We start from the raw sequence: 24,358 nt of genomic DNA, 5'->3' as shown, positions 1-24,358 counted from the left end.
GGATTCCCAATTTTCTAAGAAAGCACCATATGGATACTAGATGTGGAACAAGGATGACTGGACTGCTACTCACATCACCAGGCAGGCTACCTGGAAAACAGGACCCCAAGAAAGACACAGGGATCGCCCAATGACAGAGAAATGGAATGAGATCTACATGAACAGCCTGGACATGAGTGGGGGTAGTGAAGGGCGAGGGTCGAGGGAAAGAGAGCTTGGGTGAGTGGGAGATCCCAGCTGGATCAACAACAGAGAGGGAGAACAAGGAATAGGAGACCATGGTAAATGAAGACCACACGAGAATAGGAAGAAACAAAGTGCTAGAGAGGCCCACAGAAATCCACAAAGATACCCCCACAACAGACTGCTGGCAATGGTCGAGAGACAGTCCGAATTGACCTACTCTGGTGATGGGATGGCCAAACACCCTAATTGTCGTGCTAGAAACCTCATCCAACTACTGAGGGATCTGGATGCAGAGATCCATGACTAGGCCCCAGGTGGATCTCTGGGAGTCCAATTAGCGAGAATGAGGAGGGTTTATATGAGAGAGAATTGTTGAGACCAAGGTCGGATAAAGCACAGAGACAAATAGCCAAACAAACGGAAACACATGAAATATGAACCAATGGCTGAGGGGTCACCAACTGGATCAGGCCCTCTGAGTGGGTGAGACAGTTGATTGGCCTGATCTGTTTGGGAGGCATCCAGGCAGTGGCACTGGGTCCTGTGCTCATTGCATGAGTCGGCTGTTTGAAACCTGGGGCCTATGCAGGGTCGCTTGGCTCGGCCTGGGAGGAGGGGACTGGACCTACCTGGACTGAGTCCACCAGGTTGATCTCAGTCTGTGGGGAAGGCTTTGCCCTGGAGGAGATTGGAATGGGGGGCGGGCTGGGGGGAAGGTGAGGGGGGCGGGAGGGGGGAGAACAAGGGAATCTGTGCCTGTATGTAGAACTTAATTGTATTGCAAAATAAAAATTAAATAAATAAATAAATAAATAAAAGAGATTTTTTTCTACATTAAAAAATGGGCTTTATGTGTACAATGGAAGAAAAGTGGACTTTGTTTGAAATTTTAGGCACTCTGACAATGGAACAACTATATGAAAAGATTAATATTGATCGAATTATTCAGTTTATTACTTTTCTTATCCTCATTTTACTATTTAAAAAGATAGTCAAGGAGCGGCCTGAGGAGGGCCGAGCGCGGCAGTCGCGCCGCCGCCGCCGCCGGGAGGAAACGGAGCCGGCGGCTGCAGGGTTTTCATTGTGTATGGGGGAATGGTAGTATGCTCATCAGATTTTTGTCAACTGGACACAAGCTACAGTTATTTGGGAAGAGGAACTCTAAATTGAGAAAATGCCTCCATAAGGTTTGCCTGTGGAAAATAGCTCCAGAGGTTAAATGAAGCTGGGCAGAGTTCATCCATGAAGCATCACAGCCCCTCCCAATGTTTGGGGATAGTTGCTCCAGAGAGAAATTGACCCGTTTGGATTAGGTAACTAGTCACAATGAAGAAAATTAGTTTGAAAACCTTCCGGAAATCTTTCAACCTGAGTAAAAGCAAAGACGAAACCGAGTTCATGGTGGTTCAGCCCCAGTCCCTCGCTGGCGACTTCGTGAAAGATGACTCCTTATTCGGGAGCTGCTATGGCAAGGACATGGCCAGCTGCGACATTGGCAATGAGGAGGAGAAAGGGAAGAACAGGTCCAAAAGCGAAAGCCTGATGGGCACCTTGAAGAGGCGATTGTCCGCCAAGCAGAAGGGCAAGGGCAAGGGCGGGACTGCACCCACAGATGAGGACACCTTCTCCTCGGCTTCAGCGCCCGGGGGCCTCAAGGACGTGCGTGCCCCACGGCCCATCCGTTCTACATCATTGCGCAGCCACCACTACAGCCCCACACCCTGGCCGCTGAGGCCCACCAGCTCGGAGGAGACATGCATCAAGATGGAGATGCGGGTGAAGGCCCTGGTGCATGCTGCCAGCCCAGGCCCTGTCAACGGTGTGCGCAAGGAGCTGCGGGAGCTGCAACCCAAGGAGCTGCGGGACCTGCAGCCCAGGGAGCTAAGGGACCTGCAGCCAGAGCCACGCCCTGAGTCCCGCTGCAGCCCTGGTTCACCCGGGGACCTGCACCTCCATCTGGAGGAACACGTGCCTGTAGTTATCGGACTCATGTCTCAGGACTACCTTCAGTACACCGTGCCTTTAGAAGACGGGATGTGCCCTCTAGAAGGGCCGCGCAACTGCTGCCTGGACACGTCCTCGCCCATGGAGGTGTCGGCCATGCTGCCAGGGGCCAGCGCCTTCTCTGAAGACGACAGTCAGGTGGACCAGGACCTGGTTGTAGCCCCGGAGATCCTTGTGGATTCTTCGGTGAACAACTTGTTGATTGGCACCACAGGAGTCATGTTGCAGAACCCTAGAGCAGGTCATGACGATGCCCCTCCCCTCTCACCATTGCTACCTCCAATGCAGAATAACCCAATCCAAAGGAACTTCAGCGGCCTCTCAGGCCCGGACATGCACATGGCCGAAAGCGTGCGCTGTCATTTGAATTTCGATCCCAACTCTGCACCTGGGGTTTCAAGAGTTTATGACTCGGTGCAGAGCAGTGGGCCCATGGTTGTGACAAGTCTTACGGAGGAGCTGAAGAAGCTTGCAAAACAGGGGTGGTATTGGGGTCCTATCACACGCTGGGAGGCAGAGGGGAAGCTGGCAAACGTGCCTGATGGTTCTTTTCTTGTTCGGGATAGTTCCGATGACCGCTACCTTTTAAGCCTGAGCTTTCGTTCCCATGGTAAAACACTTCACACTAGAATTGAGCACTCAAATGGTAGGTTCAGCTTTTACGAACAGCCAGACGTAGAAGGGCATACATCTATAGTTGACTTAATTGAGCATTCAATCAGGGACTCTGAAAACGGAGCATTTTGTTATTCACGGTCACGGTTGCCTGGATCTGCGACTTACCCGGTCAGACTGACTAACCCAGTGTCCCGGTTCATGCAGGTGCGCTCTCTGCAGTACCTGTGCCGCTTCGTCATACGTCAGTACACCAGAATAGACCTGATTCAGAAACTGCCTCTGCCAAACAAGATGAAGGATTATTTGCAGGAGAAGCACTACTGAGAGATTAGGAGCCCTGCTTCTTGCACTTTGGGGGTCAGAAACAAGACTGGAGTACAGTTTACAGACTTACATCGCCATTGAAGTCTTTGCTGCCATAACTGTTTTAGTTTTTATGTCTGAAAGGGTCATCAATTTGTTCAGGGCTGGGGAAGTGTCTGCAAGGTGTCTTGAGTTTATTTTGATTCTTTGGAAAGGGTTGTCTTGAGTCTTGAGGATCTAGAAGTGTGAGTTATCTTTAAGAATAATCACAATGTGAATGACCAGATTCTCCCTAATGCCCCCCCCCCCAGTTCTTTGCTGCTATCCACTGTGATTCTTATGCATTAAAGCACATTTCATGTGTGTTCAACCCTAAGTAAAGTTGAATGAAACGTACAGAATAAAAATTGCTATGACGTTAAATGGCCCAGTTGAATAAATGTGTGGGATAAAACATATTTACATATACACTGAAAAATGATTTTTTTAAGTCTCACACTTTAAAAAAGATTTATTCAGAATTCTGAATTGACACAGTCTTGGTTAATGGAATGTAAATCTGCATCATATCTTGTACAACACTTTTCTAAATTATTTTCTAAGGATGTGATAGTTGTTTTGAATTTTTCTGTTGCCTTCGTTTTCATCTTGTGGTTTGTCTCTTTTGATAAATGGCCTTACATTAAAAATTGTAAACAAATATATACCCAATTTAAAAATTGTTGCCTTTTCTGTCATTAAACTCGGGTACAAATTGGCATAACTTAAAGCCCTGTAAAGCCCAAACCATTGTTACAAAAGTGAGATAACCCTGGTCTCTTGTGAGCAGTGTGTATGGGTGTGTGTATGAGAGAGGTTCTTTCAGTTAAATGTTTGATCTGTGATTTCTTTAGTCAATACTTTTCTCCATAAACTTGACAAAACAAGTTTCATAAATGAGTTGTATTTTCTTACATTAAAGTTTATATAAAGTTGTAAATTGATTTGAATAGAAAAGTTATTTTGAATTTGACTTATCTTTCTTCTGTGTAGTCATTAGAGTGTGCTGGGTTTGACCATTCTGTCCCCAAAACAACCCTGAATGACATCGATTAAATAATTGGAAATTGAAAAAAAAAAAAAAAAAAAAAAAAAAAAAAAAAAAGATAGTCAATTTAAGTGCCAGGATAACAGTCTTAGAAAAACTTGTTAAACCAGTAAAAATTAATTATAGAGAAATTCAAATTCAGACAGAAGAAATAAACAGTGAAGTTGTTTCAAAATTGGATCATAAATTTATTGTTAACATAATAATAAAGTTACCTGGGGGTCAGAGCTATTAGAGCCATCGCAAGTGCGTGGCGGTGGTGGCACACGCCTTTAAGGACCTGGAGGGCGGTACATACAGGCAGTGACAAGGCAGTCACGTGTTTAGGTTTACAACCAATGAAAAGGCAGAACAGCTAGACTATATAAAGACATACACACAGGAAGTAGGTCTTTTTCGGAGAGCTCTCTTGACTGAAGAGGATCACTGAAGCAGGAAGGGTGAGGCTCTTAGCTCTGACCTCTTGGCTTTCTTCTCTGAATCGGCTCTGTGTATCTTATTTAATAAGATGGTTGGTTACATCTACAGAGTAGGATTTGGTACAAAGTTTCAAATGACAGGAAGAACAAGTGTTAGTGATCTATGGTGCTCTTGGTGACAAGGTGACTTAGATAATACTAAGTAAGGCATGGTATATTCCAACATTGCTACAACAGCAGTGTTGACCCCACAAAGCTGATAAGCACAAGATGATGAGTATGTCATAACCACGGCAATTTTTATGATGGGTCAAGCCTTTATGATAGTATGGTAAATTGTCATAGGTATTTAAAAATACTTTTAAGTCATTTAGTCAGTACATACAGTTCACCTGGAGCAGAGCAACATCAGCACAGATTGGAAAGCCTCGACACATCTCCCACACGTCCCACATCTGGAACATAACTACAGCTTGGCATATTCGATGGTATCTGTGGACAGTATACAAAACCACTTCCCTAAACCTGTGTCCTACATGTGCAGTCATGTCATCGTGATCCAGTTGTTCTAAATAGAAAAGCTGTTAAAATGTGTGTGTCAGAGGAGAGCAGAGGGCATTAAGATTTCACTAGGTTCTGTTACAAAACTGGAGCTTAGTCTCACAGCTAGTTTACCCAACATCGTCACCATCTAGCAGCAGTTGGTTCTCTGCTGCCAGTTATCAAGGCCATTAATAAATCAGCCTCACAGATCCAGTTACGAAGAAAAGGGTTAGCGTTCATGTGCAGCCAGATGTTACTCACAGGCACCCAGAAGACAAGAGGGAATCACTCCAGAGAAAAATAAAAAAATATATAGGAAAGAAAGCCACGAGGCTACTCTTCTATTTCTAGGAACCTAACAGTATTTTTATAAGATTAAAAAGAATTGTCCAGAAAAAATTCTTTAACAATTTCAACAGACTATTAATAATCCCCAAATTACTTCAATAATACTAAAAATATTTGTATTCCCTAGTTCATGTTTCCTGTTATAAAATAAATTATTTTATTTTCCAAACGGGATTGTTCTGTATAGATTTAAAAAAAAAAAAAACACCTCAATTTCAGGGTTCAGTCTTTGAATTATTATTTTTTGTTTCAGAAGACAATTAGTTTAAGAACACGTTACTCTCGCATTGATATTCTACAACAAATTCCCTGGTTCATTGTTCTGTGGAATGTGTGCAATACAATTAAGTGATTTGTTAAAAGCAATTGGGTCCAATTAGCACCTTAATTCCTTTCCTTACCAGTTGGACTCATTTGCTTAATACCAGAAAGAGTCTAACTATTTGCATCTAGTCACCAGGAAATTGGATATTTTGGGCATTACCACAAAATAGACAGCAGCAATATTTTTAAAGTAGAGATGTAGCACTGGGTCCAGAGCTCAAAATTTTAATAAGAGATACCTGAAGATATCTGAAAATATGGTAAAGTAAACTGATTAGGTGCTGGCTTGAACTCTCTCTCTCTCTCTCTCTCTCTCTCTCTCTCTCTCTCTTACACACACACACACACACACACACACACACACACACACACACACAAATGAGTGGACAAAAAGGAGAAAACACTTCAGCTAAAAGTGTTTTAATGACATGGCTTAGCTCAAAGGGAAGAAATATAAAATTCTCAGCCAGCAGAGGAAGGGGACCTGGAAGGACACAGGTGCATTTGGGCACCTTCCAGGAGATGCGACTTGGATCATAGTTTCTTAATTATGAGGACACAGGAGATGCCTCTCATAGCACGTGGAGATAGAATGAATGCCAAGAGCCATGCAGAGCTTTCCCATTCCTGACAGTGAGTGAACAGCACTGTGAGCAGGTGAGCCACAAGACACGCTTCCTGTTAAGAATGTTTTCATACAAAGAGAAAATAAAGATCCTCACAGAAGTAAGTGTTCCAGTGAAGTTGCGTGCCGAGCTGTTCGGGGCTTCTATTCCAAAGCTCTTGCTTTGGTCTGTGCAGAAGCTCTCTCCTCTGAATAGATGGTATGTAATGAGAGCTGTGCCTTTGAATCCAGAACCCAGGAGTCAGATTCCCTGTGCAGGAACAGCACAACTTCTTGAGATTTCCTGCTCCACCAGCCTCTTTAAATACTTCTCCCTCCTCCTCCTCATCTCCCTCCTCCTCCTTGTCTCCTTCCTCATCTTTTTCTTCCTCTTCCTCATCTTTCTTCTCTTCCACCTCCTTTGCCTCTTTTTCTCTTCTTCCCCTCTCCCACCTTCCTCTTTGTCGGAATACAGTCTTTATGTATCTTTCTCTACAATTACTTTCTTGTAAAGATCTCAAAGGTGTGTAAATGAATGAACAACAGACTCAACAGTAAAAAGATTGCCTCAAATCATAATCAAATCAGAACCTGTATTATATTGTGCCATGGTACAAGCCCCATGGTAGATTTCATTAATTGCTTCTCCCTCAAAATACACATGAGCTCAAAGGAACCATTGACATTGCCAAGAATGCTAGCCTAGAGAAAGCATATTTTGAGAAATGCTAGAGATATTCGTATAAGATTTGGGTGCTAGGGTCACCTGAAGTGATGCTATACTTTCTTTATTTGAAAAATGGGCAGAAGGCCATGAATGTGTTACCTAAGGAGCTCTGAGTTCTTTGTTTGATCAAGTGTACCATGTAGGCAAAACTACCTGTAAAACTGTATGAGCATGTATGAATAGTAGAAAAAAAAGAAATGAACGGTAAGACGTATGAACAGCAAGAAGGAATGAGTGGTAAGCAGGCATGATTACTAATTCTTTTACTTTGCACATCTTTCCATGAATTACAGCTATGAAAATGTAACAGTATCATAAAATGGTTCAGAAATCTGAGGCTGTGGGAACAGAATGAATTCTAGGCCAGTCTGGAAGTGGACATAAGCGTGGAGAGATGATCTCATTTCACCCCTACTCCTGACCCTTAGCCTCACTAGGATTTACCATGAAGTCGGTGATGGACATGTTTATCCCCAAGTGTAACATGAATGTTAAATTAATCATCAAATAGACGGACTTGAATAGAATGATACACTGTAGCACTTAGCTCTAGAGTGATTTATAAGCACAGGAGAGTTGAAGCAATGAATAGACACCTTTACAGAACAGAACAGTGCTTTCTAATTGTAGTCATTAGAACGACACTTCCACGCTTTTTTCATATCTAAATAATTCATAAACTCACTTGCTAAAGTCATTTTAAGCCCGTGCACTGCTCTTCTTAAGTATGCTTCTCCTGAGAAGGAATGTGACGTTCTTGCCACACATAAAAGCAGCGTGACCTCTGCCCCATATCTGATGATCCACACATATCCCTCTGGTACTTTTTTCACAGCTCTTTGGTAGGTAAGGATGACCTGGTAACCCCTGGGGGCCACTACCCCTCCTTGTTGATGCCTCCCAGCATGTTTTTGGGTTAGTTTCCATGATGGGTCACGCTGCAGTTTGGATGGTACCCCAACGGCTCATGTATAGGGATATGGTGCTTTGAGAGGCAATAACCTGTGGGACCTGGGACCCAGAGGGAGTTACATCATTGGAAGCTGGCTCTTGAAGGTGATATTGGGACCTGTCCCCTTCCTCTTTCTTTCTGTCACTGTTCCTTGGATGTCAGGGAAAGAACTGGGCTCTTCACCACTCCTTCCCCAGTTATGTACTGTTCCACCAGAGCACGTAGGCGAAGGATCAAGTGGTCACGGGTTCAAGCCTCTGAAACTGTGAACCAAATAAACTGTTCCCCTTTTTTAAGTTGCTTTATCTTAGTTACTCTGTAGCTATAAACAGCTGTCTGATGTTGAGGATAGTGCATGGGGCAGGAATCTGGAATGTCATTACATGCAAAGCATGTTGTACATAACATCTTTCATGTATTTAATCTGGCATAGAAACTGGAAGAAGAAATGGGAGCTCAGCTAAGACTTGGCAGGATGACTTGATGGGTAAAGGAACTTGTCACCAAGACTTACTACCTGAGTTTGAGCCCTGTGACCTGCATGCTGGAAGAAAAGAATGAGCTCCTCCCTGCAAGTTGCGCTCTTACCTCCCCGTATGAACCAGACACACACACAAGCAAACACATGAATAAGTATAATTAAAAATATCTTCAGTTAGGAGACTGTGTTTCCAATTTTAGGCTCACTTTTGTTCATAACTAGTCCTTCCTTCAGGGAAGACACTCACCTTTGGGGGTCTTGTAACCTGGTCTTGTAACAGAGCATAGGCACCACTGAGAGCCAATGAAAAACTCAAGTGACAGAGAAGGAAGCATGGCTGTGACTTCCAGGCAGTTTCTGCTTGTGATTCAGCCACAGTTAACAGCCCTGGTGTCTCCGTGCCTGGAGAGAACAGAAGAATGGTGTCTGCTTACCCTAGTGCAACTTCATAGCAACAAGTATCAGCTGTTCCACCCCCTTTCTCTGTTGTTTCTGCCATCTTGAAGCCAGTCCAGCGCCTCGCCCACCTTCAGTCCACAGCTCTCCATACCTGCTCTTTCCCACTGCCTTTCTGTTTTCATCCTGAGCTTCTTCAGATTTTGTTTAGCGATTTCTGATCGTTTTGTTGTCTATGAGTCCACACTATTTCCTGCATGTTATCCCCTGTTCAGCCAGATAGCTTCTGAAACATAGTTAATTTTCTAAAAACTGTCAATATGCTTATATATGGATATTTTCTTTTATGAAAATATAACGAATATTATATAGACAGCAACAATATAACTAATGTGTATTGAGAATTTACTATAATTTAAGCATTTTCTATACCACTTATACACATGAACTCACTTCATTCTCTTAATCTCCCTTGATCTAGGTATTTTATTTGTCAGTATTTTATCCATTTAATCCACAAGTCAACAACAAGGATTTAAATACATTGTCAAAATTACATAAAAAGTATTGGAAGCATGGTTAAAAACTAACCTTTCATTCCAAAATGCATGCTCTTAACATTACAATATAATGCTCCAAAGCCACTTGAATATTGACCCTGCTACAGCTCTCAAGATTTTACATATAGAGGATACAATTCCAAGGGAAAAATGGCAATATGTTACAACACAGGGGAAAAAAACCCACAGGTGAAAAAGGCAAGAAAATTTTAATAAGAAATATGACGGTGATAGATGAAACTCCATTTATGTCATTAATGTCTTAAATTCAAACGGAGGTTTTGAGTTCTCCTGAAAATAAACAATGGCATGGACATTTTCCTTTCATTTAAATTAATTAGTTTGGCCATGTTTTTTAATGACTGTTAAAAATAGAAAGTATGACACATTGTGTATACATTTTTTTCTTTCCTCTAATTACTAGTTTGCAAAGGAAAAGCATTGAATAGGTAATTCAAAATTTCATAGAATTGAAATTGATTCTGGAAAGCTACTTCACACAATTATGATTAACTTTTCAATGGTGTGTGTGTGTGTATGTGTGTATGTGTGTGTGTGTGTGTGTGTGTGTGTGTGTTTGTGCACGTGTGCATGCATGTGTGTGTGTCTACATTCTTCGGCACCTGGGAGAAGACACCTATCATTAGCCTAAGATGGTTTCTGTTCAGTGGCAATAAATGGTGACAGAATTTATGAAGGTCAGGTACATACAAAACAAAGCTATAAATCCTAATAATGGCTCAGCAGGAAATGTCCGTTTTTGCAAGCCTCATGACCTGAGTTCCATCTTCAGAACCCACAGCAGGAGAAAAACCAACTCCACGGTCATCTTCTGATAGCCACACATGCACCCTAGCACATATACCCCCACTCACAAAGGCACCACACACATACAACCACAATAATGATGAAAAACAAAATACTCTAAGAATCTAATAGCAAGAAATAAATCTGGATTAGCATTGTATATTTTATACTCTCAGACTTGCAAACCGAACAGAACATCCTAGAATCTACTTTTAAAATGACCATCATCCTAGTTCTAGAAAAGGCATTAAAACCCAAATCAAGGCGGCGGGGGGAGGGGGGAATTGTCTATCTTTAGCTTATAACAAATAATCATGATGGAAATTAGGTTCTTCAGATTTCGACTGAACCATCACTCAACTTTATACAACAGCTCAGAAGCAAACTACCCTCTAAGCCAGAATTGTGAAAGGATGCACGCTCCTTAGTTTTGCTGTCCTTGTCCACCTGTGTGGGCAATGGAGAGACAGACAAGTTAGGAGATGTTTGTATTTCCAGCTTGCTTTCTCAGAGTCTTCACAGAAGAGGACCAATATGAACTTTGTGTGCCTTCTCACTGCCTTACCTCAAGAGGCCTCCATGCCTTGATTCGCTGTCTGACTCCCACAAAAAGGTCAAACCAAAGTCGGCAACCATGGTGGGTAGGCTCCCTGGCTCAAAGGAGTTCTTCCAGGAAACATCTCTTACTAAAAGAAAGCTGTTCCCACCAAAGTTGAGTTTTTAATTTTTGTCTTGTGTTTCTAGAAGTTTAATATTTACTTAAGGACATTTTTTGAAGTCTAGAATATCAACGGTGACTCAGACCAACAGAGATTTGTTCTGTGGGTTCAAATGGGAAGACACGATTCATTTCAGAGAACTTGCTGACATTGTCTGTGTGCCCGTCAAGGGTTAGGATGTATGTAAGGTAGGAAACCAATGTGAAGGAGAGAATAATTCATGGTTTACTGAACACTGTGTGAAACATGAATATGTATGCTTGTGTACCCATACCTGCTAGGACATGGAGTCATACACATGCAGTAAACTGATGCATGTGGCATCTAAGTACAAGGAGTCATTATTAAGGACTTATACTTAAGGCATTATCTCATAGTACATTTAGTTTTAATTGCAAGTGACAAAGAAGTGCTTCTTAGCCATTTGTTTTCTCTTTTGAGAATTCTCTGTTTACATCTGTACCTCATTTTTTCATTGAGTTGTTTGTTTTCTTGATGTCCGGGCTTTTGAGTTCTTTATATAGTTTAGATATTAGTCCTCTATTAGATGTGTAGTTGGTGAAATCTTTTCCTATTCTGTAGCCTGCTGCTGATGTCCTTTGCCATGCAGAAGATTTTCAGTTTCAGGAGGTCTCATTTATTAATTGTTGTCCTTATTGCCTGTGCTAATGGTTCAGAAAGTCTTCCTGGGCCAATGAGATCAAAACTGTTTCCCACTTTCTATCTTACCAGATTTAGTGTATCTGCCTTATTTTGAGCCATGGAGTAGAGCCAGCCTGAGCCTAGAAGACAAAACATGTCTTTCAGAGGGCAGAGCCCAAGAAGATCATGAGTGAATCCCAGATATTGGACAATGAGTAATTTACACTATTAGAGTCTGGTTTTGCTTTGATCTGACTGTGGCTTTGCCCTGGGTCTTCCTTCTTAAAGTAAGAAAATATTTAATTTATTTTTGACTTTATAGGAACCCACCATTGAGAGACTTTAAACTTTTAAAAGAGAGATTTTGGAGTTTTACAGAGAGCTTTGGATTTTAAAAGAGACTGGCTGTTTTTAAAGAGATGACTTTTAAAAGTGTTTGAATTTGTACAGTTATGGGACTTTTTAAGTTCATAAAATGTTTTATACTGTGATTCTTTATGAATGTGTGATCTTAGAATATGGCTGAACAGTTATGAGTTTGTGTGCCAAGTTGACAAGTGGTCAGTTTTTTTGGCTAGTTTTATGTCAATTGACACAGGTCAGAGTCACTAGAGAGGAGGGAGTCTCAATTGAGAAGATGCCTCCATCATATTGGGCTGTAGGCAAGCCTATGGAGCATTTTCTTAATTAACGATTGATGTGGGAGGTCCCATCGCATTGTGAAAGGGCTCCTTACCCCTGGACTGTTGGTTCTGGAATCTACAAGAAAGCAGGCTGAGCAGGCCAGGTAGAACAAGTCAGTAAGCCACATTCTTCTATGACACTAACTAGGATAATGAAGTCTTGTTCAGGGTGACAAGTGTGGATCTATTTCCATTCTTCTACATGTAGCCATCCAGTTTGACCAGCACCATTTGTTGAAGATGTGTGTTTCTGGATTCTTTACCAAAAATCAGGTTCAATAGGCATGTAGACTTATTTCTGGGTCTTCAATTCTATTCCATGGATCGATGTGTCTGTCTTTGTGCCAATATCATGCTGTTTTTTTTATTACTATAGCTCTGTAGTACAAATTGAGAACTGGGATAGGGATTAAAGATCCAGCAGTTCTTTTATTTTTCAGGATTGTTTTAACTCTCCTGGGTTTTTGTGTTTCTATATGAAGCTGAAAATTGTCATTTCAAGTTCTGTGAAGAATTTTGTTGGAATTGTGATGAGGATTGTGTTGAATCTGTGTATTGCTTTTGATAGGATGACTAGTTTTACTATATTAATCCTACTGATTCATGAGCATGGGAGATCTTTCCATCTCCTGATTTTCTTCTGTTGATTTCTTCAGTGTTTTATAGTTATCATCATATAAGAGTTTTACTTGCTTGGCTAGAGTTACCCCAAGATATTTTTTGAGGTTATTGTAAAAGGTACTGTTTCCTGAATTCTTTCTCAGTCCATTTGCCATTTGTATATAGCAGTGCTACTAATTTTTTAAATTAATTTTGTATCCTTCTACTTTGCTGCACAGATGACTGAGAAGCACTAAAAAGAGATGTTCAATAACTCTGCTCATCAAAGAAATGCAAATCAAAACTACTTTGAGAGCCTGGAGAGATGGCTCAGTGGTTAAGAGTACCAGCTGCTCTTCCAGGGGACCCAGGTTTAATTCCCATCACCCACATGGCAGCTCACAACTGTCTGTACTTCCAATTCCAGAGGATCTGGCACCTTGCCTGAGATATACATGCAGGCAAAAAAAATTAATGCACATAAAAATAAATAAAACTCTAAAAAAAGCCTACTTAGAGATTTCATCTTATGCCAGTCAGAACAGCCAAGATCAATAAAGCAAAATATGGGTCATGCAGCTGATAATCAGGATAAAAGGAATACTCATCCATTGTTGGTGGGAGTAAAAATTTGCACAGCCACTGTGGAAATCAGTGTGTTGGTCCTCAGGAAGCTGGGAATTAAGCTATCTTAAGATAACTATACTACTCTTGGGATTATACCCAAAGGATGCTTCATCCTATCATGGAGACACTTGCTCAACCATACACATCGCTGCTCCATTCATAATAACAAGAAATTGAAAACAGTCTAGATGTCCATCAACAGATGAATGGGTAAAGAAAATGCACATATTCACAGGGGAATGCTACTCAGCTATTCAAAAAAAAAATGAAATCATGGAACTTCCAGGTAAATGGATGAAGCTAGAACAAAAAGTCATCCTTAGTAAGGAACTCAGGCCCAGGAAGACAAATATAACATGTATTCTCTTATTACCTGTTAAGTCTTTGATAAACAAACAACAATCAGTATAACCACAGAGGTTAAGTATAGAATAAGGGACCAGGTAGGAGGGATGGATCTCCCTAGGAAAGGTAAATAGAAGAGATAGTTATGGATAGACAGGGGAGGGGGGGTAATTGGAATGGGAAAATTGAACAGTGATGGGGAGAAAAGAGAGGGGTAAGGGAGGAAATACAGGGAAGGACAGCTAAAACTACAGGCCGTTTGAGTGGGTCATATGGAAATCTAATATAGTAAAGCTTCCTAAAATATATACATGTATAAAGGTGATCTAAATGAAATTGGCAAATAATAGGGAAGATGGAACTCCAATTTGACATCTCTCATCACCTAATGAAGCTTCCAGTACTGAGAATAGGTTACACCTAATCAAGTTGTTGGTCAAATGGACCTCTGTGGAACCCCCAAGCAACCTAGGCTACTGGTTGCTTTCCACAAACTGATGGTAAGGCTCTGTTGCTGAAGACAGCACCTATACAACTCTTGACCATGAAGTTAAGCTGGTGCCACCTAGAACCTTCACCCCTACGAACTAGTGTTTACAGTAGTGGAAGGAACTCTGCGCTCTACTAAAGGAGAAATGTAAACACTAACTAGGCAGTAAACCCTTTGATCTACAACAATGATTTGCCTGTAAGGTGCACCAGTCTAACAGTGACACAAAACTTGTAGAAATAACTAACCAATATCTGATTGGATTTAAGGCCCACTCCATGCCATGGAACCCATGCCTGACACTGCTCAGGTGACCAAGAACTTGATACTAGATAGGCAGATAGGCCAGGGACCTAGGGGAACCCAAACACTACTGTTCTGTTAAAGGAATGTAGTAATAAAATGACTCCTAATGATCTTCTGCTAGGCTCATAGATTAGTGCCTTCCTCAGCCCTCATCAGAAAGGCTTCCACCTGCAGTAGACAGGGTTCAAATACAGAGACCCACAGCCAGACAATTTGCAGAGAGTGAGAGACCTTGGAGCACTCAATCTAAATGGGATGTCTCCATCAGATCTCTCCCTTCAGGGATCAGGGAACCCTGAAGATGAGGAGGCTAGAAGATTGTAAGAGCCAGAGGGGATGGAGGATGCCAAGAAAACTAGGCCCTCTAAACACAGCAAGACAGATGCATGTATGAACTCACAGAAACTATGGCAACATGCACTGGACCTGCATAGGCCTGCACTAGGTGGGATCCTACAATGAAAGAAGAAGTGGACACAAGCTCCCATCCCTACCCCAGAAGCTTTCTCCAGTTTATAATTACAAATGAAAAATTAGTTTTCTTCAAGGGAGTCTCAATGGGTAAACAAATCACTCTTAACGGCAGGCCCCATGACCATCAGTAGATGGCCAACACAAAACATTCAATGACATCCAAGTTCTTTGTTGCATAATGTTTTGTCATGGCACTTTTTTATTTTTTGTTTTGTTTTGTTTTGTTTGTTTTTCAAAACAGGGTTTCTCTGTGTAGCTTTGCGCCTTTCCTGGAACTCACTTGGTAGCCCAGGCCGGCCTTGAACTCACAGAGATCCGCCTGGCTCTGCCTCCCAAGTGCTGGGATTAAAGGCGAGCACCACCACCGCCCGGCATGGCACTTTTTTAAATCTTGCAGGTCCTTTGTATATTTATGGCTTCCAGTTTTGTGTTGTTATGGGAACATGTGTGCCCCCGTGTTTATATGTGATTTACGTGTAGAGGTTTCAACTCATGGATGGTTGGCCCAGATGCTTTGGGGACTGTGGTAAAGCTAAGCACACAGCAGGGAGCATGTGATTGAGGAAATCTGTTCACCTCAAGCATCTGGGAAGGAGGTGGAACTGGAAGAGGAAGAGGGAGAGGAGGAGGGAGAGGAGGAGGGGGAGAAGAGAGCTGTGTGTATTCTCAATATATAATTTGATGAGTTTTGATAATGAAAACCCTTGTGAAATCATCACTACCAAATAATGAAAATATACCACAGGTCCTAAAAGTTTCTTCACGCCTTCAGTAATTGTTATACCCTCCACCTCTGTTTTGCTGCTCCCACCCACCTTACCAGGCCAGCCAATGATACCTCTGTTCCTGTGTACATAGTGTTTCCAGATGCTTTTGAGAGCTTTTTATATGTCACAAATTTCAGGACACTATTGTGTTATTACTGGTAACCTCCTTGTATTACTTGGGTTGGAGTTTGTTAGACTTTTGGGGCCTGTGAATTTTGCTATTTTTGTCAAATTAGAGTAGGTAATTATTTTTTATTTTTATACTGATACACAAAGTAATTGGTTTCACTATGGCAGCTTCATAATGACCTGTCATTGTAGCTGGAGTTTTCCTGCCTGGCCCACAGTCAGGGCAAATCTCTTTCACCTGCCAGTCCCACAGCCTCTCAGACCCGACCAAGTAAACACAGAGACTTATGTTGCTTTCAAACTGTATGGCCGTGGCAGGCTTCTTGCTAACTGTTCTTATAGCTTAAATTAATCCATTTCCTTTAATCTATACCTTGCCACATGGCTCGTGGCTTACCGGCATCTTCACAAGCTGTTTCTCATCGTGGCGGCTGGCAGTGTCTCTCTGACTCAGCCTTCCACTCCCCAGCTTTATTCTCCTCCTTGCCCCGCCTATACTTCCTGCCTAGCCAACGGCCAATCAGTGTTTTATTGATTAATCAGCAACACATTTGACATACATCCCACAGCATGCCATCTTACTTTGATTTTTATTTATCTTCCTTCTGTACTGCCTTCTGAATCTCCCCGAACAAGAGTATCTTGCTGGCTCCCAAACTCTCATAAAATAGCCCCTCCTTGGGTTACATCATCTAATCTTCTCTTCTCTTCTCTTCTCTTCTCTTCTCTTCTCTTCTCTTCTCTTCTCCTCTCCTCTCCTCTCCTCTCCTCTCCTCTCTCTCTCTCTCTCTCTCTCTCTCTCTCTCTCTCTCTCTCTCTCTGTCTCTCTCTCTCTCTTACCTTCTCCCTTCTCCTAACTCACAGTCCCCTTTCTAGTTTCCTTTAACATTTTTTCTTTATTTTTTTAATTATGTGTATGCATGTGTAACTGTGTGCAGGTATATGCACATGAATGCTGGTGCCAGAAGAGGCCAGAATAGGGTGTTGGATGCCCTGGAGCTAAGAGTGATAGGCAGTTGTGAACTTCTTGATATGGGTACGGGGACTGAATTCAGTTCTGCAAGAGAAATATATGCTTTCACTGCTGAGCTATCTTTCCAGCTCCATGCCCTTTCTCCCCCCACCCATCCCCACATATCCCTCTGTAGCAGGAATCTTAAAAGGTCTTATTAATAAAAATAAACTGGAGCCAGGTATTGGGAGTGAACGCTGGAAGATCAAAATGCAGAACAAGCTACAGCTTCCTCACCTTGACAGTTCCTCAGCTGATCTCGTTTCCTCAGACTGGAAGCCTCTGAGTCCTCATTCAAATGGATCTCAGCTGAACTGCTGCTTAAAAGCCTAAAAGCTTAACCAGTCAAAAGCTTCTAGTTTCTAGTCCTCACACCTTATATACCTATCTGCTTTCTGCCATCACTTCCTGGGATTAAAGGCGTGAGTCACCATGCCTGACTATTTCCAGTGTGGCTTTGAATTCACAGAGATCCGGGTGGATCTCTGCCTCCCAAGTGATAGGATTAAAGGTGTGTGTGCCACCATTTTCTGGCCTCTATGTCTGTCTAGTGGCTGTTCTGTTCTCTGACCCCAGGTAAGTTTATTAAGGTGCACAATATTTTGGGGAACACAATATCACCACACCCCTCTCTCCCCATAAAAGAAAATATGCAGTATTTTTCTTTTATGTCACTTAACATAAATCTCTGGCTGCATCATTTTTCCTGGAAATTTTTCTTTTGTAGTGGAATAAAATTCCACTGTGTATAGATGTCACATAGTCTTTAGCAATTCATCTGCTCATGGGTGTCTAAGCTGGTTCCATTTCTTAGAATAGAGAAGCAATGGGCAGCAAGTATCTCTGTATTATGTGAACCTCATTGCTCTGCAAATAAATCTAAGAGTGGCACTTCAAGTATTTACTGGCTATACATGTGTTTTTATTTGTGAGCTGTCTATTTAGTGTACTAGCCCACTTATTAGTTGAATGGGCTTTCTGGTATTTCATTTTCGTAGTTATTTATATAGTCTACGTATTAATCCTGTCTCATGTATAACTGATAATTTTTTTTCACCCTGTAGACTGTGTCTTCACTCTGCTAATTGTTCCCTCCACTGTAGGTGGAGTTTTCATGTCCTGACAGCTGCTCCCAAATAATCACTCAGAGACTTAATGTTAGTTATAAATGCTCAGCCAACAGCTCAGGCTTGTTACGAACTAACTCTTACATTTTAAATTAACCCATATTTTTATCTACGCTTTACCATGTGGCTTAGTACCTTTTCTCAGTTCATGCCCATCTATCTCGCTTCTCTCAGTATTTCATCCTTATTTCTCTAACTCCATCCTTCTTCCCAGCATTCTCTGTTTAGCTCTCCCCCTAACCTTATCCTGTCCAGCTATTGGCCAGTCAGCTTTTTTATTAAACCAATTACTGCAACATATATGCACACAGTGTAAAGGAATATTCCACACTCTACTGTTCACAAGCTTTTAAATTTAAAATAAGCACATTGTCAATTTTTTGGATTATTTTCTATTCTATTGTTTTCTATCTTCAGATAACCCTTGCCTAAATCTTGAGGTGTTTTATCTGTGTTTTCTGCTTGAAGTTTCTAGGTTTCAGGTCTTACATTAAAGCCATTAACATGCTCATGTTTTCATTTAACCCTAAACATACAGACACAGTTCTAACACTTGTTTGAATATTGTTGTGTTATCATCTAGATAATTTTTGGATTTGTCTCTATTGATTTGAATTTTTCTTCTTTATTTATCGTATTTTTCTGTCTCTGCAAACTGAATGGTTTTGAAAAGAGTGGTTCTGTGAATTTTAATTTGTCATACCTTGGATACTTTTGTAGTTTCATAATCATTATTGGGACTTGTTTTGAGACCCAGTTATTTACTTCGAAACAAACTTAATCCTTTGAAGGATTTCCTATTATGTTGTGTCACAAATCTCTGTTCAAGTCATTTGTCTATTTTGATTTGATTGCCCATCTCATTTTTAATGATTTGACCATATTTTAGTAGTCATTTCCTAAATACATGTATATATGCATATATATATATATATATATATATATATATATATATATATATATATATTTGTGCACACACACATGCATGCATGGATGTGTGTATGTGTGTGTGTGTGTGTGTGTTAGAAATCTGTTCTGCTAATGTGTGGCATGCTTTTTTATTCTCCCAAATCTCTCTTCTTAAAAAACAACATAATAAATATTTCTTTCCCAGAACATGGTTTGCTGCACTGCAACAGGCAAATTAAAGCTGTCAGGAAGATGAAGATCTACTGGTGTGCTTTGGTTTCCAGTGCCCAAGGTAGGGAAGTTCACAGACACCCTACCTGGAATCTCAATAATAGCATAATAATCTACCCTGTTTGCAGATGGGATTGATGGATCCTAGGTATGGAAAAGTAGAGATTGGCTTTACCTATGGAATATGTATGGAATATGGCCCCCAGAGTGGGCCATATAGGTATCATAAAAGAAAAAAAAATCCCTGGAGATCACTCACTGTAAACATCATAAATTTATTCATTTTCCTTATTATTAAAAACATGCTCTTGAAGAAGAATGCTTTATTCAGAGATGGAAGTTCCCACAGGAGTACTTTCCTAGAAATATGAATCATCTAGCACTTTGACTTTTCATTTAAAAAAATGAATCTTTTTTGTCTAAGTGCATCCAGTGGGAGATATTTTATTGGTTATTTGTATTCCAAAGGGGAGAAGATTAATTGTCTTCAAATTCAATTCCAAATTAGTTAACTTCCACTTCTTTGTCTATGTCAGTTCTAGGTAGTCACTGAGCCTAGCTTAAAATCATTGGAGAATTAACCCCTTTGTTTTACCTAACCTACACCCTAGACAATATGCATTCATTCACCCACTCCAAATTATTTCCTGGCTCTGAGCCAAACACACGCTATACCACATAGTTGCTCAGCCAAAGAAATTAATCATGTGAGTAAATAAGCAACTTTATACTGTACTAAAGATCAGTAGAGCCTTTCAACAGGGGTTTCAGTGGGCTACCTGTTACAGTCTGATGCCTGGGGGATGAGGCATCTAAGTGGAAATACTGAATGAAACTTTAAAATGCTACATATTAGCATATCATGTCAATGAAGTCACTTTTAGGCAGTGGTTCTCAACCTGTGGGTTACAACCCCTTTTGGAGGATGAATGACCCTTTAACAGGGGTCACCTAAGACCATCAGAAAACACAGATATACGTTATGATTCATAACAGTAGCAAAATCACAGTTATGAAGTAGCAATGAACATAATTCTGTGGTTGGGGGATCACCACAACATAAAGAACTATACTAACAGGTCAGAGCATTAGGAAGGTCAAGAGCCACTGGTCTAAGGCATGACTGTCCTTTCCAGATAAATTAATACTCCTGATCAAGTATGACTGTGCTTAATCTGACTGTAAAAGAGGGAAGAAGCTAGAAAAAGGAAGAAATCTATAGAAAATAGTAAGGCTTTTCAAGAAAAGACTTATAAAACCAAGGAATACTTCACTGCTAATCACAATCATCATTGTCATCACTAAACTGCCGTTTACTATGCCAACTCTGTCCTGCTGACAATAGGATCTAAAACTTTGTCCTCAGAATGGTGCAGTTGAAGAAGTTATTGCTCCTAGTGACTTGCAGAGCAAGGATGGGATTCAAAATGTCCATCTCCCCAAGGGTATGGTTTCTCTACTTCACTGACATTTCAAGAGACATATGTAGATGGTATGGACTAATCCAGAAAAGTGGAAATAAAGCACCCATCTGAAAGCATAAATTGATCCCATGGGTCCACAAGGGATATATATGCCCAAGGCTTTGACCAACAGGGTGGCTGTTATCTAGAAACTAAACAAACAGTAAATATTAGATAATGTAAAGGCTGTGACAGTTAATGCAGAAAGAATACTGGGAGCTGAAACTGGGCATGGAGGCCACTGATCATGTCTGGAGGGTTTGCCTTCCATTCACTGTATTACCAATGTGAAGCTATAGTTGGACATACCTTCTCCCCCAGGAGGTTGAGAACAATTTGGATTTGCCAGCCCAAATATGTAGCTTTTGCATAAAATTATTTTGAGAAATAAAATATAAAATTATTTTAAAAGCCAATTGAGAAACAACAGATTCAGAAGAAAAAATCCTTTCCTATTCTTGTATGTGCAAAAATAGGACATAAGTTTCCTAGGAAGGAGGGATCCTTCATGCCAGCATAAAGGGAAGAACTCTAGAACCAGAATGGAAGTCACAGCGAGAACCTCCACAAACTTTACAATGGGCTGTATCTTCCTTTGTATACTTCCTAGTTGCTTTCTGCAAATTTATCATCCCTAGAAGCCCACGTCCATTGGTCCAGTCCCTTCATAAGTTATTGCCTTTGTTCAGAAATGGTTCTTATGACCGGAGTCTAACTGCTCCTTTGAGCTTACATCTTTGGCTGCATAGCTCCAGGTGCACATAAAAATTCTTTAGAAATTGCCCCCCTTTCCATGTTGACATCTTGTCAGCTTAATTCACAGCCTCCAGGCACCGAATTTAAAACAGTAGGGGACAGGTTTGTTTGTTTGTTTGTTTTTCTCCCTAGCACATATATATCCTAGACTTTCCCCGCACAATAAGTGACATACACTGAAGAAAACATCTGACTGGCCAGTGTAGCACAGGGCTTTGTAGGGACATTCACTGTCCCTGTGAGTTAAATGAGTCTTCTGAAAAATCTTAGGGTCTTTACTTTCTTATTAGCGTACTGAAAAAGTCATGCCAAAGAATGATTATAAACAGGCAGGTCTCACGTCAAGACAAGAAGCTTTATCAAAGAAGGCTGAGAAGCCACGACTCAATTGCTACCATGTATACTACAGCTGGGCACAGTCATTCCAATGCATGCGCATTGCAGGCATTACCCCTGGAATCGAAGATGGATGGAATTTCTTCCACTCCTGGCATTTAGTGAATCGTATGGAGCCTGTAATGGCATTATTGATATAGGCTAGGAAAACTCAACATATTCTAAATTCCTCCGCAGGAAAAAGTGACAAAAATCCCTAAAGCAGAAACAAAATCCCTTTTGAGTTGTGGTTAGGAAAAGGTGTAGTAACCCAAGGTCTACCAAGGGTGCTGCTGCCACAGTTTATTCACATGCTGAAAGCTTGGTCCCAGACTGGTGGTGCCGTTGATGAGTGATTGGAGTGTGGAAACACCAACCACGTCAAGGGATAATCCTGTGAGAAATCCCTTGCTAAATGAGCTATCAGGAGATGGGCCTGTCTGGAGGAAGTAGGCCACTGAGGATGAAGTTTAAAGAGTATTTCTTGCCCACACCCATCCCCTGCTTCCTGTCTGACATGAAGTAACCAGGCTCCTCTGACATATGCTCCCACCATCATGATCTTAGGCCAAAATAATAGAGCCAGTTACCCATAGATTGAAACCTCCAAAGCTAAGAACCAAAAATGAGTCTTTTCTTCTTTCAAATTGTCTTCTCAGATACTTTGTGACAAGAACTTAATGTGACTAATATAGGCGTGATATTCTATTTCATCTTTTGTTTCCAAAAGTTATGTTTTGGTGCTCCAGAAATACTTGCCCAATTTGAATACACATATTCACACACACACACACACACATTCAACATTCATTCTTCCTCATTCTAACATTCAGGCTAACAGGCTTTCCTGAAAGGACTCTAATTAATGTTATCAAAGACTCACTTTCAACAAACTAATAATGGACACCCAGTTTGAAATAATTTATTTGAATATGACCATAACATGCTGCATTTGGAGAAGTAGTTCAAACAGTTTTTTGCCACCTCTTTATCCCAGATGCGGATCTAATTTGTATAGAAGCAGGCATTAACATAAGCCGATCAGTGCTGACTTGCTTTCATTTACATAATGTTCTCTGAGAGGAAAGTATTAAATCAATTTTAACCTGTTTGGGCCTGCATCCAAATAACGTACAGACCTGTTGGAGAAAAATCAGTTTTGAAATTTGCGAAAGAGGTCATGTGAAATGCATTACTCAATTAAGGAAAGGAATTTATACTTTATTTTCGAATACTATACCATCTGCCGCCTGAATGTAACTAATTACATTTGATTTGGTATGTGATTTTTAACAAAGTTGAAAAGTGAAAATCCTCCAATACATTCTTCAACAGCACCCGGCCTGATAGCCGCCCAGTGGGAAAGCGCATTTAGCAAGCCAGTGAGGGCGAGATCGGGTTTCCCACAGTCCTGTTTGCTGTGCTTGCCTTCAAACCAGAGCCATTTCACAGCAACACAGAGAACCACAAGCGCTGTTGTCTGCCTGCTGTTGTCCAGCTAATGTGGCGGCAAACCTTCCCTGGTCACAGAGAAGTGGAAGCTGGTTTGAAGAGCTCTGTTCTCAAAAGGTCAACCCCAACAATTGCGTCGAACAATCATTTATCATCCACAGTTAGGATGAAAGCTACAAGCTTGGCTAGAGCTTAACTAGTCTTTGGTCTTGGGCATGGGGAAACAAGACCCATCTGTGTCTATGGCCCTTGGTTGCATCTGTCACATACATGCAAGTAGCATTACAAGACCTTTACCTGGTGACAAAGAACTTTATGTCAGAAAGTGCCACGTTAACCTACCTATAAGGAAAGTGGTTTAACAAAAGGGTTGCTTAAGAATGAGACAGATCTATCTGAAATGTGACCACTCAGAGTCACTAAAGTATCGTATTTATCTTGCTCAGTTTTCAACCAGCTGTTCTTACCATGTGTTGACACAGCCTTGGGTACTTTGTACTAAACAGTCACTTTCGTCCCATTTTAATAGGTGCTTAATCTTTTGAGGATCACTCATCATTTCTCCATGGAACTTTGGTTAAAAACTATATATTCACGTGTAAGTAATGTGTCTTTTCTTCTTCTTCTTCTTCTTCTTCTTCTTCTTCTTCTTCTTCTTCTTCTTCTTCTTCTTCTTCTTCTTTTCGAGACAGGGTTTCTCTGTGTAGCTTTGCGCCTTTCCTGGAACTCGCTTTGGAGACCAGGCTGACCTCGAACTCACAGAGATCCACCTGCCTCTGCCTCCCGAGTGCTGGGATTAAAAGCGTGCACCACCACCACCCGGCCAAAACAACAGTATACCATGTTGCAAGGAAGAGATACTTCAAAGCGCTCCTTAGTTTTCTCAAGCAGG

The 24,358-nt window shown here is 41.1% G+C and overlaps 1 protein-coding gene across 1 annotated transcript; it reads left to right on the top strand.

Annotated features, from left to right (window-relative positions):
* Positions 1-1,196: 1,196 nt before the first annotated feature.
* On the top strand, positions 1,197-4,123 carry LOC131896532 (suppressor of cytokine signaling 6-like). Its single transcript, XM_059247208.1, has one exon. The coding sequence runs from the start codon at positions 1,513-1,515 to the stop codon at positions 3,130-3,132; it is 1,620 nt and encodes a 539-aa protein (XP_059103191.1). The 5' UTR covers positions 1,197-1,512; the 3' UTR covers positions 3,133-4,123.
* Positions 4,124-24,358: the final 20,235 nt, after the last annotated feature.

Source organism: Peromyscus eremicus, chromosome 20, assembly GCF_949786415.1.
Source record: "Peromyscus eremicus chromosome 20, PerEre_H2_v1, whole genome shotgun sequence".
NCBI lineage: Eukaryota > Metazoa > Chordata > Mammalia > Rodentia > Cricetidae > Peromyscus > Peromyscus eremicus.
Note: the sequence above shows the minus strand (reverse complement) of the source record. Positions and strands in the feature narration are given on the sequence as shown.

Excerpts from the sequence above, each read along its gene's own strand:
- LOC131896532 (XM_059247208.1), top strand. The coding sequence starts at position 1,513 with ATGAAGAAAATTAGTTTGAAAACCTTCCGGAAATCTTTCAACCTGAGT.